At 41.0% G+C, this 14,947-nt stretch overlaps 1 protein-coding gene across 1 annotated transcript in view; it reads left to right on the top strand.

The window, feature by feature from the left end:
* Positions 1-14,947, top strand: part of GIPC2 (GIPC PDZ domain containing family member 2) — a 72,983-nt gene that overhangs the window by 53,609 nt on the left and 4,427 nt on the right. Inside the window, exons 4-5 of the mRNA XM_039257072.1 lie at positions 6,464-6,570; positions 12,487-12,568. Coding sequence (XP_039113003.1) covers positions 6,464-6,570; positions 12,487-12,568 — 189 coding nt within the window. The remainder of the gene's footprint in view (positions 1-6,463; positions 6,571-12,486; positions 12,569-14,947) is intronic.

Raw genomic sequence — 14,947 nt, 5'->3', positions numbered from 1 at the left:
AATCCCAAGGAGGCTCCATGCTCTGTGCAGAGCCTGATGTAGGGCTTGATCCCATGACCCTGGGATCATGAACTGAGCTGAAATCAAGAGTTGATGCTCCCAACTGAGCCATCCAGGTGCCCGAACTTGTCTTTTATTTTTATGTGCCCCAGCACCCTACCAGCTGAATTTAAAACACAAAACAAAAACTCATGGCTGTTCTAAAGGAGTCTGAGAAATGTTGGTGAGAGGAAGGGCAGTGGGAAAAGGGAATGTACAGTTAAACTTTTATATTTTGGGACACGAGCTAGATTTTATGTCAGCTGTTCTGAGAAGTATGTCTGCATGCATGTGAGCGTTAGGGGTGGGAGTAGGCTAGGGAGCACTTGAGCTGTTTATAGACAGGTCCGTTTGGGTATGAGCATTGGAAGGCCTTTTTAGAAATTACTTCACTGCTTAGACAAAAGTCTGCATTGTGAAATGTCTCTCAGTTGGAAACAGTGGAAAACCTTACCAGACTGGCTCGTGCAGAAAAGGGCATCTTATAAATCAACTGTCCATGAGTGGCGCTGGCATTAGCAAAGCTCTGTGTAGGGGCTGTACAATGTGATCAGGACCCAGTTTCTTGCTCTTTCTTCTCTGCTGCCCGAGGCATCAGCTTCATTATTCCTATATTGTGTTAAAGTTCGTTCCACATTCTGTCCCAAGATGAAGGTCAGCAACCATTGGGACTCTGTGCTTCCTTATTCATGCAGAACAGAAAAGGAGAGTGTCCTTGTCTCAGAATTTCTAGCAAAAGTCTTTAGATTTGTTCTGCCTTAACTGACTTTAGTCACATGACCATCTCTGAAATAGTCACTTGTGATGAAGGGAATCTGATAGATTGGCCCATCCCTGAATCTGAGAGCAGTCAGCTTCCCCTGAACCACAGTGCCCCTCAAATGATCACTGGGTACTGAGAAGGTAACCGATGGAATGGATACTGGAGGGACTCCACTTCTGAGTGCCTCTATGAGGGACTGGGTTTGAATTCAGCCACTTTGGAGAATCTGAGTAGAACAATGGGAAGGTCATGTGTTATTTCCATGCTCCTGTAAATTGAAGGGGGAAAATCATAGTTTTATGGAAAAGATTAAGTAGAATAAAAAAGAGACCTGTATCTGAAGTAACAATTCTCTGAACAGTGTCAGAAAACCAATGCAAGTGTTTCTGACCGGGAAGGAGTTCTGGAAAGAGATTTCTTCTCCCCAGGTTGAAATGTACCAGCAGAAACCTTCTATGATACAAGCCAGGCCACTGGGCTGACCAAATATTATATATTAGCTGTGTACTTAAAACAACACCATATTTAGGTGGTGGTCTTTTATGGATGAGGACTTATACCTCAAGTTCACACAGTCTGTGAACAGAAGAGCTGGGGTTTGAACTCAGGTTTTCTGATTCTGAACTCTGTCTTGTTCACTGAATAAGTGTTAGATGTAGCTCCTGTTGACATGCTGGCACCGGCCCTCCTTATGAAAGTGATGGTCCGTATTGTAGGCCAAGTAGGGCCTTTGTGGGGCCAGACCAGGACTTGTTCTGCAGAAGTGAGGAGAGTGCCCATTCTGACACTCTGTCAGGTGGGAATCAAAGCCATGTTGTATGTGCTGCTCCTGAAAACAGGGTGTTAGTTTCTGTCAGCCTCTGATTTTTCAAGAGGTCAGGGTGGGAGTAGAGACAGACATCTTTGTCTTCTCTGCTTCCCCCTTCCTCCACTTCATGGTACAGCAGAGACTGGAGGGTGAGCTGTTTATTGAAAATGCCCATTAAAATGGGGTATCATAAAGAATGATACTAGTGTGTATAAATATTTTATTTTAAAACCTATACATTCTTTTACTATTTTTTTGATGTAAAAATTCCTTTGAGTAGAGGACAAAAATCGGAGTTGTGTGGAGTCTTCTATAATTACAATCTTAATGCATATCTATGGGTTCTGTTTCATTTTTAAAAACTAGATCTGTGAAATGCTGAACGTTGAAAGATATTTTTCCTAATCTCCTAGTGTTGTCTTGCTCATACCTAATTTTTTCTTTGATCTACCCTCATGGAATCTTTCCAAAGCTGTTAACCTACTTTTCATAGCAATAATAACTTCTTGGTTCACACTTACTTCAGCAGTGCATGTACTTTTTAAATTAAATTACATAATTAGAGTAACAGATACAAATGTCACAAAACGGGCTTGGGAACAAATGTTACTGCTTCTTGGTGACCTCCACCTCAACTATGGGAGCAGCTGTGTAACCACAGCTGTGTGTGTCCTGTGCTCTAAGTCATCTGCAGCAGGTGGGTAGTCTGTATGCTTCACGGGAGTGAGGTTCACACTTGAGGAGCCCTGCATCTAGTGAATCCAGCTAGCTGCAGGCTGGTTACTAGTGTCTACTGCACCAACTGTGTCTCTCTCTTCACTCAGCCTCAAGAGAGGCCTCGTGTATACTTGTTCACGGGAAGTGAAGTGACTGACTTAGGGCTTGGCCTCATTGGTTAGACATGCTTAGGCCAGCAGCCAAAAGTAGGCCAGATGAAAAACATTCACAGTCTTCAAAACATTCAGCACAGACAGACAGAACTTGTTTTTTTATTCCCCCTGCGGGTAAACTGGATCATCCTGCCTGTTTTCATGTTTAAACTGGTGATTTACATCCCTGAATCATAGGATCATAGAGAAACATGGCTTCTCCTTCCTTTGCTGTAAAAGCTGTCTTTCTGGAGGTTGATCCAAGCCAGAACTTAAAATTTAATATTTGGTGCCACCTAGTGGTTGGTTTTGAGATAACTATCCTCATGGAGAAAGATGGCTTGACAAATAATAACTTCAAAAATATCTGGGGTGAGTTGGCAGAGCACAAAGGATTCTTAGGACAATGATTGTATGCTACTGGAGCACCTGGGTGGCTCAGTCAGCTGAGTGTCTGACTTCAGCTTAGGTTGTGATCTCGTAGTTTGTGAGTTCGAGCCCCACATCAGGCTTGCTACTGTCAGCACAGAGCCCATTTTGGGTCCTCTGTTCCTGTCTCTTTCTACCCCTTCCCTGCTTGTACTCTCTCTGCCAAAAATAAATGAACATTAAAAAATGCTGTATGCTACTGTGATGGTGAATAAATTTTACAAATCCATAGAAAGTACAACATGAAGAGTGAACGCTAACGTAAACACAGACTTCAAGCAATAATGTGTCCGTGTAGGTCTGTTGATTGTAACAAATTTACCACTGTGGTAATGAATGATGATAAAGGAGAAGGCTGTACATATGTGGGGGCAGGAGGTATATGGGAAATTTGACTTCTCAGTTTTGTTGTGAACCTAAAACTTCTTTAAAAAATAAAAGTTCCTTAAAAAAATAACAAACCTTCCAGGGGCGACTGGGTGGCTCAGTTGGTTAATCACCCGACTCTTGATTTCATCTCAGGTCATGATATCATGGTTTGTGGGATCAAGCTTCGAGTTGGGCTCTGTGCTGTCAGCACAGAGCATGCTTGGGATTCTTTCTGTCTGCCCCCCCCCGCCCCCCCAGCTCACTCTCTATCTTTTTCTCTCTTTCAAAATAAACCTTAAAAAAACTTCTTAAAAAAAAAAAAAAACCCTTCCATTCTACATGCATTTTCCCTTTTAGGTATTGGTGTTGTTAGAATAAGGTAAGATAGAGACTTTACCTAGGGAAGCTGGCTGACATCTCCAGCCTGGATGACAGTCTCTTGATAAAGCTCCCATATTCTAGAGACTGGGTCCTTAGCTTTGAAAACCTCAGAAACCTTTTATTTTCACTGTCATTAGAGTCATTCAATTTTCCAGGGTTATATCATGCTCACTAAACTTCCAAGAGACTTGTTAAGTCAGAATGCTAGTGTAGTATTTTATAGTTAGAAATGTGTGCGTAGTGGTACACCAAAACACCTATGTTAGCTGAGCAGTTCATTCTCCACTCTGTAGGAAATTTTTATTGGAAGACAGGTTATACTGAGTAGGTTGCTTTGTGAAATCACAGTAGTGGTGTGTGTGTGTGTGTGTGTGTGTGTGTGTGTGCGTGCACGCGCAGGGTGTGGTTGGTGTAAGGTTGTTTATCTTGAAGGTTAATATCATTAAGCTGAGACTGTCTTTGCTTTAGGTCTGTATGTGACTCTGAGGTGGGAGTACATTGCTGGGCAGTGCTGATGACAGACCTCATCTTTTTCTTTGGGCATGCTTCCGGAAATTCTGTGCTGAACATCTTCCATTGATTCATTCTTCCCTCAGGGCACAGTATGACTGGCGAGGCAAATGCAGTAGACTTGCTGATAAAGGTCTGGTTTCTGGAGAATCTGTCTGATCACCATGATTAGTATTAGTGTCATCAGCTTAGAACTGGTCTCTTTATTGTGTGATAATTTTAGATAATTTAGTTCTCCAAGGAGAACACTTTTTTTTTAAATGTTTGTTTATTTTGGAGAGAGTGAGACCCAGAATTCAAAGCAGTCTCCAGAGCTCGACGCAGGGTTTAAACTCATGAACTGTGAGATTATAACCTGAGCCAAAGTCGGACGCTTAACCACTGAGCCACCCAGGTGCCCCAGAGGAAAACTTGTTTTATGTTTTGGTAATTCTGTCCCCAACTGTAGGTTAAAATTAATATGTAAAATCCTTAATTTCTTTGGACTAGATTCCCAATAGCAAAACGGTACTTGCTGAAGATGGGATTCTATGTCAGTAAGAATGCATATTTGCAGGCACTTTATGTCCATCCTGAGAACTTTGTACATCTGTCACTACCTACTTGCATGTACCAGCCTGTCCTGTGGCTCCTCATTGGAGCTCAGTTATCTCCAGTTGGTGGTAGGGCATCTCCCTGCCCCCACCTCTGTACTTTGTTCCAAACTGCTGCTACAGAGTCCTCACAGTCAAGGGTACTCGGGGATATTTGCTAAGTTATAATTTGGTAGCCTGTGACTAGAACTGGATCCACAGATCTTTTATTTTTGCTAATACATTCTTTTTAAAGGTTTGACTTAATTGGCAAAACTTAAAAATCAGGAGATTCATAGAGAACTGAGGATCCAGTTTCTTTGCAAACAAGTGGATTCAACTCTTCAGGGCCTACATTTCCCCAGGGCAATAAGTTATTGGCCTAGATAGGGCACATACTTTGGAGTTATCCTCAGTCTCCACCCTACCGTTTCACTCATTTATGTCACTACTTGGTATTGGGTGACTCTTGGTGTACAGGAAAAGCAAACAAACAAAACCCAACAAGCATAAGGACAGCAGTGGCTTTCCATGGATTTTTGTTCTCTGTTCTTTTTTTTTTTTTTAATGTTTTATTTATTTCTAGGAGAGAGAGAGAGACAGTGTGAGCAGGGGAGGGTCAGAGAGAGATGGAGTCACAGACTGAAACAGGCTCCAGGCTCTGAGCTGGCAGTCAGCACAGAGCCCGACGCGGGGCTCGAACCCACGAACCGCGAGATCATGACCCAAGCGAAAGTCGGATGCTTAACCGACTAAGCCACCCAGGCACCCCTGTTCTCTGTTCTTTTGCCTACCTTCTGAGGGGAATTCCTTCCTTGAAACTTGTTCCTAGCCTCTTTAGAATCCTGCTTCTCTCAGGTCGACACCTCTGAATATATCCCTTGTGTTTGCAAGAGGTTCAGTGTTGGAGTGTCATTGAGGGAAGCATACAGACTTGGGGTCACAAGACCTGGATTTGAGTCCCAGCTCTGTTCCTTACTGAGTCCAATTTCCTTTTCTGTAAAGTGAGGGCTATAACTTACGTCATGGGCTGGTATGAGTATTAAATGAGATTTTGCATATAGAGCATCAAGCAGATGGTAGATACTCCAATAGTAGCACCTTCACCCCTCTCTTCTATCCAGATATGACTCTTCCTTCATGACCTTAATGAAGTCCAGCTGAGCTTCTGCCCGAGCTCTTCTGCTACTTATGCCCCTTTATTATAATAAAGCCAACTGTTTTATTTTTTGTTCCTTATAACTTGTAGTGATTTCCAACTATATTTAAAATATTTCCCTTTTTTTTTTTTTTAATGTTTTTATTTATTTCTAAGAGAGAGAGAGAGAGAGACAGCGTGAGCAGGGGAGGGTCAGAGAGAGAGGAAGTCACAGACTGAAACAGGCTCCAGGCTCCGATCTGGCAGTCAGCACAGAGCCCGACGCGGGGCTCGAACCCACAAACCGCGAGATCATGACCCAAGTGAAAGTCGGACGCTTAACCGACTAAGCCACCCAGGCGCCCCTTCCCTTTTCTTTTTGTAGCCGTACTGTATATAGAATATAAGAATAACAATGGCAGGCAAATTTATTTTGTTTAGGAAATTCTATAATAAGACATGTCTTCTATCAGGTGTCTAATTGTGTATATAGTTTTATGATGGAAAATACATTCACTTTTATAGAAATATGTTGAAATTCTTTCTGAATATACACACTTTTCTCTATCTATTGTATGTTTATAGAAATAGAGCCAAGGTCCAAAGCTGGAAAGTCATCAGCAGGAAAAATTAGCACTGGAAGAGAGACACTTCGCCTGAGATCAAAGGGTCCTGCCACTGTGGAAGAAATGGTAGGTTATGTTTATTTAACTTCCATTCTGCTGGGAAATGTGTGGATATTCATGTTTATTACAGCTGGAAAAAAGGTAAAGCAGCAACGTTAAACAAAATACTGTATATGCTAAAGCAAGGACTTTAATTCATTGCCTACTTTAATAATATGAAAATTACTGAAAGCATTTAAGAAGGAAACATAGGAAGTAAGTACGAGAGAAGAAATTGTGACCTATGGCCCTCTTCAGGTTCTGCAGAGAACATTTGCTAGAGTCTGTAGACATCTGGACTTGCTCAAACACTTAACCAAAGTTCTCTGAGAGCCAAGAGAAAGTCTAAGAACCACTGGTAGTAGCAGGCATACTTACCATTTTAATAATTAAAGATTATAATTGTGAACTCCAGTCTCCTCAGATAAAACATTTCCTAGTCATCTTTGACTTTTATCTTTCATGTCCAGTGTCCCTTACATCAGCAAACCCTGGTGTGTCTACCTCCACAATAGACCGTAATCCAGCAACTTCTCACCACCTCTGCCTCCTCACTCTGGCCCAAGGCACTTACATCCTGTCTTGACTATCGTAGTCAGCTTGTACTCAGTCTTCCTGTGTTTACCCTTGCCCTCTTTCCCTCTGTGCTCAGCATAGCAGCCAGAATTAAAAATACAAGTGGGTACTTTTGTGTTCCAATCTCTCCAGTGTGTTCCCATTGCACTCAGAATAAAAGCTGAAGTCCTTGGAGTGACCAGCATGATCTGGTTCTACATTTCTTCCCTGATCTCATTTCCTACCACTCCCTAGCTCTTGCTGCTTCAGCCACATGGGTCTCCTTGCTGTCCCCAAATATTCCAGATGCATCCCACCTCAATGTCTCTGTACTGTTGTTACCTCTGCCTGTCCACTTACGGGCATGGCTCACTCCCTTGACTTCTTCAGTTTTCTCTTCACATATCACCTTATCTAAAAGGCCTTCTTTGAGTATCTTGCATAAGTAGCAATTCCTGATACCCCCTCCCCTGCCCACTCTTCCTTGCCCTTAATTTTCTTTAAAGCACTAAGCACAATAGGAAACATCATATCTTTGTTTCTTATCTGTTTAGTTCCTTTGCTCACATGTCGTGTCCTTGTTGTAACCACAGCACCTAGAAGAGTACCGGACACATCAAAGGAGCTCAAATCTTTGCTGAATTAATCAACAGTTATTTAAACTTGAGAAGAGTAGGCTTTTGCTGATTGGCTTGGTCAGTTTTTAAGTGAAAAACACCAAAAGGAGAGAGAACAGTGGAGGGACGGAGGGTGAAAGGAGAGAACAGCAGGGGTTAAGGGTGGCAGGGGTAATAAGGATTCTGGGTGGCACGTGGTGGTCTGCTCACCCAGGGAAGACAGTGGTGACGATGTCCCCCTGTAGGCCAAGCAGAGGTCAGGCGTGTCTGAGGGGAGGGGGCTCCTGCAGGCAGGGCACAGGCACCAGAGCTGGCTAGTTCATATCGGCCCAGGATTCTCCGTGTGCTTGAAGAGCAGGTTTTCACAGAGTGGGATCCCAGAGTTTGTTGGGTGACGATGTCCAGGATCCATCATAGAGATGGTTTGTTGGAGCAGAGGAGCAGATACTCCAGGAATCATGAGGCCAAGGTTGTGCTTTCGAATGTTTGAATAACCTACAATGTTGTCAGTTTGGGGGAATCCAGAGGAGGCTTCTCAGTCAGGTACCTTAGTCTTGTATAGTGAATGAAAGGATTGATGTGGAGGCAAGGGGCCAGGAAGAGGACGGGGAGAGCCAAAAGCAGTTTACAAATGAGATCTGATGAGGTATGTGAAAAACTCAGGGCAGTGACTTCTGGTAATTCTGACTTATTGCCTTTCCAGTGTCCTGCACATTTTTTGGGGGCGGGGGGAAGAGTGCAAGTGAGCCAGAGGCAGAGAGGGGCGTGGCGAGAGAGAGAGAGAGAGATAAGTCGGGGGGGGGGGCGCCACCTGAAGTTGGGGCTTGAGCTTACCCGAACTGGGCTCAGACTCCTAGACCTTGAGATCATGGCCTGAGCCTAAGTCAGATGCTAAACCAACCGAGCCATTCAGGTGCTCCCAGTATCCAGCATACTCTTGGACACATTGCTGCAGGCCAGTAAATGTTTATCATATGAATGAACAAACCTGAGTAGAAGAAATGAATCTGGGAGAGAGTGGAAGACCGAGGGAGCTGGCATGACAGCCAGAAGAATGCCCACTGTTTTCTAGTCCAGGCTTGAGGAGCAAAGGACAGGTCCTAAGACTACTTGCAAAGGGGGCAGAGGCAGGCAGAAGACTCCATGTCACTTCAGGAGCAGGGTCATCTTTGATTCGTTAACATAATTAGTATTTGTTGGGCACCTGCTATTTATAAGATGCTGGCATGAAAAAGAGCAGCTGAAGATCTGTCTGGGGAGGTAGGAAAGATTCATTTGACGATAAACATCTAAAACTCCATTCCTAGGGACACCTGGGTGGCTCAGTCTGTTAAGCATCTGACATTGGCTTGGGTCATGATCTCACAGTTCATGAGTTTGAGCCCTACATCAGGCTCTGTGCTGACAGCTCAGAGCCTGGAACCTGCTTAGGATTCTATGTCTCCCTCTTTCTGTCCCTCCCCTGCTTATACTCGGTCTCTCTCTGTCTCTCAAAAATAAATAAACGTTAAAAAAAAGTTAAAATTCCATTCCTGTTTGCATAGCCTATTTCCTTAAATAGGGTAATTGAAAATAGCTCAATTCAAAGGAAAAGGCTAGTTTGGTGCTAATATTAAATTTGGTGCAAAGGACTTATAATCTAAAGGATTTTTAGATCTAAAAACAAATCACCTCCTTACAACCTGGCACAGATTCTGAAAAGTATGGAAGATACTCCACCTCATAAATTATTCGGTATGTATTTCTTAAAACAGGCCCAGTCCAGGTGCTGGTGATACAAAGATGAATAAAAACCTGTCTTTCCTTTAAAGAGAGAGGGGTTGAAAGAAGCTATTAAAAACCAGGGAATAAGGTTAATGTCAGAGGAGAGATGCTGAGCTTCTCTCCGGGATGGGGAGAGAGGGAGAGGTGGGAAGGAATTTCTATCCTAAAGAAATGGTTGAATTGGTTAAAGATGGGGAGAAGAGTGTTCTAGGCCTGAAAAACTGATGGGCTCGGGGACGTTGTAAACCTCCATGGGATTGGAATGTGGGGTGCTGGAACGACCTGGTTGGGGGTGAGGAGGCCTGGGTCGGGATGTGAAAGGTCTTTGGAAATGGGGAAGCCATTTAAGAACTGTGAGAAGAGCAATATAGTTTTGTATTTTAGAAAAATCCCTTGGTTCTAAGGGATGAATTGTTGAGCAAGGTGGTTTAAGAGGGTGAAGATTGCAGGCAGGGAGAAAAATTAGGAAACTTCTGTAAATATGAAAAAATTGAGGGCTAAACCCAGACAATCAGAATGTAAGTGGGTAAGAGGTGATGAGATCAAGAGCTATTTAGGGGGTAGAATGGGAAAACTGTATATGAGAAGTACTGATACTTGTTATGAAAACTTAACAGTATGGCTGGCTGGATACAAAGGTGAACAGTGACGTTACTTTGGATGGTCTGTTGATTTACACAGCACATCCAAAATATACCATAAAGAAGTCAAGAGTGGTATATTGTACCTGTTATTGTTTTTAAGGCTTAGTTCATATAAATAAAAACATGAGAAAGTTGTAATAATATCCTCAAGGAAATAAAAATAAAATGGTATTTGTAATAAAATGCATATTTTTAATAAGTTTGGTGAATACAAAGCAACATATATTTATAACTGTATTAAAAACATTATGAATTTCTTACAATCTAATCTTGAATTCTGCATTTGTACCAGTAGTTGATTATTTTACATCTTTGGGTAATTTCTGTTTTAGCTATAAAGCCATTTAAACCAAGTATTGAAATAAACTCAATGTAGAAACAAACTCTGCAACATTAAACCAAGATTTTCAAAGAATAATAAAATGTATCCAATTGTGTTTTTCACTGAAACCTTTAATAAGGATTTTAGGAAGAACAAAAATATTTTGGTACCATTAATATATAAAAATTAACTATTGTTTCATCATCTTCTCCTTTTATAACATTTATATGTATTTTTATAATATATATAATAATACAGTATCACATGTGTTTAATTTATGAAAGATATATACTGTTAAAAAATGATTAAAGAAGTACCTGGCTGGCTCAGTCAGTGGAGCATGCGACTGTTGATCTCATGGCCATGAGTTTGAGCTATCGATCTTAGGGTTGTGAGTTCGAGCCCCATGTTGGGTGTAGAACTTACTTAAAAAAAATAAAAACAAAGTGTTGTCACAAATAAAATTTTTAAGAACTAAAGACAATTTAGGGGATAGTAAACAAAACTTATTCATGAAGTGGACAGTCCCCTTTCAGAGAATTGCAAAATCGGGTAGAAGACAAGATTTATAGGATAAAGATGAAAGAACAAGTAAGAGAAAAATAGAAAATATATGATTGTCTGGGCCCACATAGTAAATCTTGTTTGGTGTGAGGAGTCCCAGGGTTGGCTTGATGCTTGGGGGTTGGCTGACTGGATTATACTGCGTTTCTGGTCAAGCAGAGTATTTACAAGGACAAGAATGACACTTGGGACAGCATGGCTCCATCTTGGGTCCAGAACGTTATTTCACCAGTACAGTAAAATTAAATAAAAAATAATAAGAGTATGTGTTCACAAATATTTTACCCTTGGGGTGAGCCATTAAAAGGTTTGGAGACCCTTCATCTACATGATGAAGACCAAAGCCCTTTTCACAGCATACAGGACCCCTTAAGACCGAGTCCTGGCTGAGTATATTCTTTTTTTTTTTTTTTTTATCAGACTCTGTGACTTCACGTAGACTTTTGCAGGTCTATTGCAATAGGTTTTGGTGTTTTTTTAAATTGTTTACTTTTGAGAGAGACAAAGAGCGACACAGAGCGTGAGCAGGGGAGGGGCAGAGAGAGAGGGAGACACACAGTCTGAAGCAGGCTCCAGGCTCTGAGCTGTCAATACAGAGCCTGACCCAGGGCTCGAACCCACCAACCGTGAGATCATGACTTGAACTGAAGTCTGGCACTTAACCAACAGAGCCATCTAGGTGCCCCAATTGCAATAGTTTTGTGTGTGTGTTTTTTTAAGATTTTATTTTTGAGTAATCTCTATGTACAATGTGGAGCTTGAACTCATATGCCTGAAATCAAGAGTCACTTGCTCCACCAACTGAGCCAGCCAGGTGCCTCTATTGCAATACTTCTATTTGCAGTAACGTCCCTGCGTGTCTTCCACCAGTTTATCTTTGAAAACAGTCTTTTTTTTCTTTTGAGAGAGAGACAGATTGTGAGCAGGGGAGGGGCAGAGAGAGTGGGAGACAGAGAATCAGAAGTAGATGCCAGGGTCTGAGTTGTCAGCACAGACCCCAACGTGGGGCTTGAACTCACGAACCATGAAATCATGACCTGAGCCGAAGTCAGACGCTTAACTGTTGAGCCACCCAGGTGCCCCTGAAAACACAGTTTTTGAGTCACCTTTTTTCAAGTCTTCTGAAACTCCTAAGAGAGTTTAAGTTTACCTTGTATGTGATGCCTCTTATATCCTTTAAAAGTTTTCCTTATTATTACATCGTTATTTATTTTCACAGTTGTCTCCCTTTCTAGGTTGTTGGGTACTTGGAGACTGTTCTGTTTCTCCTTTGAATCCACGGCACTTAACGCTGACACTAAAAATAAGTATTTCCTGTATTGATTTGTATTGCATTACAGAGCACATTGGAGATATATTTCCATTCAGAGGAGCTGATGTACATAACCGTGAACTCCGCATCAGATTTTCCCTTATCCTTAACATTCAAGAGATTTCATATAAAAATAATATCTTCTTTCTCTTTTCTTTGATAAAGCCTTCTGAAGCCAAATCAAAAGCAATTGGAAAGATTGATGATCTTCTTGAATTGTACATGGGAATTCGAGATATTGATTTAGGTAAGATTATACTATTTTAAAAAGTCTTATAGTTCTTAATTTGATGGAATTTAGTGCATATTTATGTGTTGCATATGTACTCAGTGATAAAAACTATTTGTGGAATGATAAGAAAAACATAATGAAAATATAATAAAAAAATAATTAAAAGACCTGGCCTTTACCATTTACTAAGGTTTTAAGACTCAAGTCAACTTTTCTAAACTTCACTTTTTAATCTACAAATTATAAACTGTAAAAACGGCCTTCTTTCATAGCCTTGCTTACGGATTTAAAATAGATATATGAAAAGATTTTGTTACAGGACACATGAAATGTATTTGCTATAGATCTTTATCAATTAAGTTGTGTATTAGGAGACTGAAGTTGTGCACACTTAATACAATAACTGAGACTCTGTGAACAATGAATCAGAAATATCTAGAGAAAGGACATACCTGGTGTATGACTGATAAGGGCAGTTGAGCAGTTCAATTTCTGTGTATTTCTTATGTCATCATTAGGATGTCAGGGTCTTGATTTATCAAGTAAGACTAGCCATTGCAAATAACAAAACAATAATAACCAATTGAATTCCAACTGACTTAAGGAATAAAAGAGGAGACATGTTTTGGTTCTAATAACTGAAAAGTCTATAGGTAGATCCTGGCTTCAAAAATGGCTAGATCTGGAGTTCTCAGGATGATCGCTATCATCAGGATGCGATTTCCCTTCTTTTCATTTGGGCTGCATTTTAGGCCCCCCTGGTGCCCCTGGCAGCTTCAGACCCTCCTTCATGGAGTCAAAATGATGGCCATGGCCTCATCCTCTACATTTTAGTGTCAAGGATGATAGGAAAGAGTGGGAGGGCCTTTTCTAAGTCATGCAGACAAAAAGCTGAGGATTGACTCTGATTGGCCTGATTGGCTGACTGAGGTGTTGGAGGCGACAGGGGTGGGTGGGTGGGGGTCAGGATGGTTAGATCTGGGTCAAATGCTCTCTCTCTGGAGCTGAGTCACTGTAATACTAGGGCTTAGTTGGTGAAAGTCCTGGCCTTTCCCACGTAGAAGCCAGGAAAATGTGCCCTTGAGAAGGGCAGATGGATTCTGGGTGACAAAAAAGTGAATGTGCATTGTAGTGATGTGGCTTGTGTCTATATGCATCCGTGTGTGTGTGTGTGTGTGTGTGTGTGTGTGTGTGTGTGTGTGTGTGTTTGGATCAGCTACTTAATAAAATTTTTTAAGCGAAAGACTTGGACTGTTATGTTCACCTGCTGCCAAACACTGTAAAGTGTTTTACTCTAGCTCAGGTAGAGTATTTGAAACTCATGCTTCCTTTTCTACTTTAACTCACCTTCCTTTTTCTTATGGAGTCTATTCTTATTTTTTCCTGCCTGCCTGAATTTCTAAAATTTTCTATGTTGGGCATACAGATGCTGCCTGTAACTGAAGAAAAGTAAAACTCTTTTTCTAGTTCCTTGATTCATAATATAAAATTTTCATGTAATAGATACTTGCTTCACACAGACAAGAAGTTAAAGGTGAGATTATCCTATAGAAAGCCAGTATCTTAAAATTTTTCTCCTCAGCCTTTTGCATATGGAAAAACATAGAGATTTGTGTAAGTGAGGTAGGTCTATGGAAATTATGCAAATGAAGATAAAGGGGATTTAGAAATGGCAGTACTGTTATTGTTGGAAAAATAGTATATCTATTGAGAAGAGAAGCTGAGAAGTTTTCAAACAGTATAACTGAATATTATAAGGTTAAGAAACTACCATATCAATTCTAGATCTTGATGAACTCAAATTTAAAACCACATTTTTCAAAGGGGAGAATTTAAAACTCCCTTTAGAACTTAATTTTGGGACTAGGCCAAGGGTGCCTGGGTGTCTCACTTGGTTAAGCATCCCACTCTTGGTTTCAGTTCAGGTTATGATCCCGTGGTTCATGAAATGGAGCCCTATGTCAGGCTCTGCGCTGACAGCCAGAGTCTTTTTGGGATTCTCTCTCCATCTCTTTGTCCCTCCCCCACTCATGCTCTCTCTCTTAAATAAACTTTAAAAAATTTTTTGGATGAAACCTTATATTACTTAAATATAAGTTGGGAATAGTTAAATATATACATTGTATTATCTATATATATGCAAGTATACATGGAAGAACATTGGGCAGTGGAGTAATTATAAATGAATTAAGAAGCAGTTCTTTAAGAATCAATTTCTTTCACTCTTACAAATTCAGAGCACTAAACATTGCTCACAAAGTCCTTGTAAATTAACTCATAATCCCATTGTAAAGTTAATTAATCATCTGTAACAAATTCCTCCAATGACATGGAAAGTCATTATCATTATACATGATTAGCAATGTGATCAGTCATCTAGGGAGGTAAAGTTTA

The sequence above is a fragment of the Hyaena hyaena genome, unplaced genomic scaffold (assembly GCF_003009895.1).
Source record: "Hyaena hyaena isolate Hyena2069 unplaced genomic scaffold, ASM300989v1 scaffold_601, whole genome shotgun sequence".
Classification (NCBI taxonomy): domain Eukaryota; kingdom Metazoa; phylum Chordata; class Mammalia; order Carnivora; family Hyaenidae; genus Hyaena; species Hyaena hyaena.
This window is presented reverse-complemented; position numbering and strand designations above follow the sequence as displayed.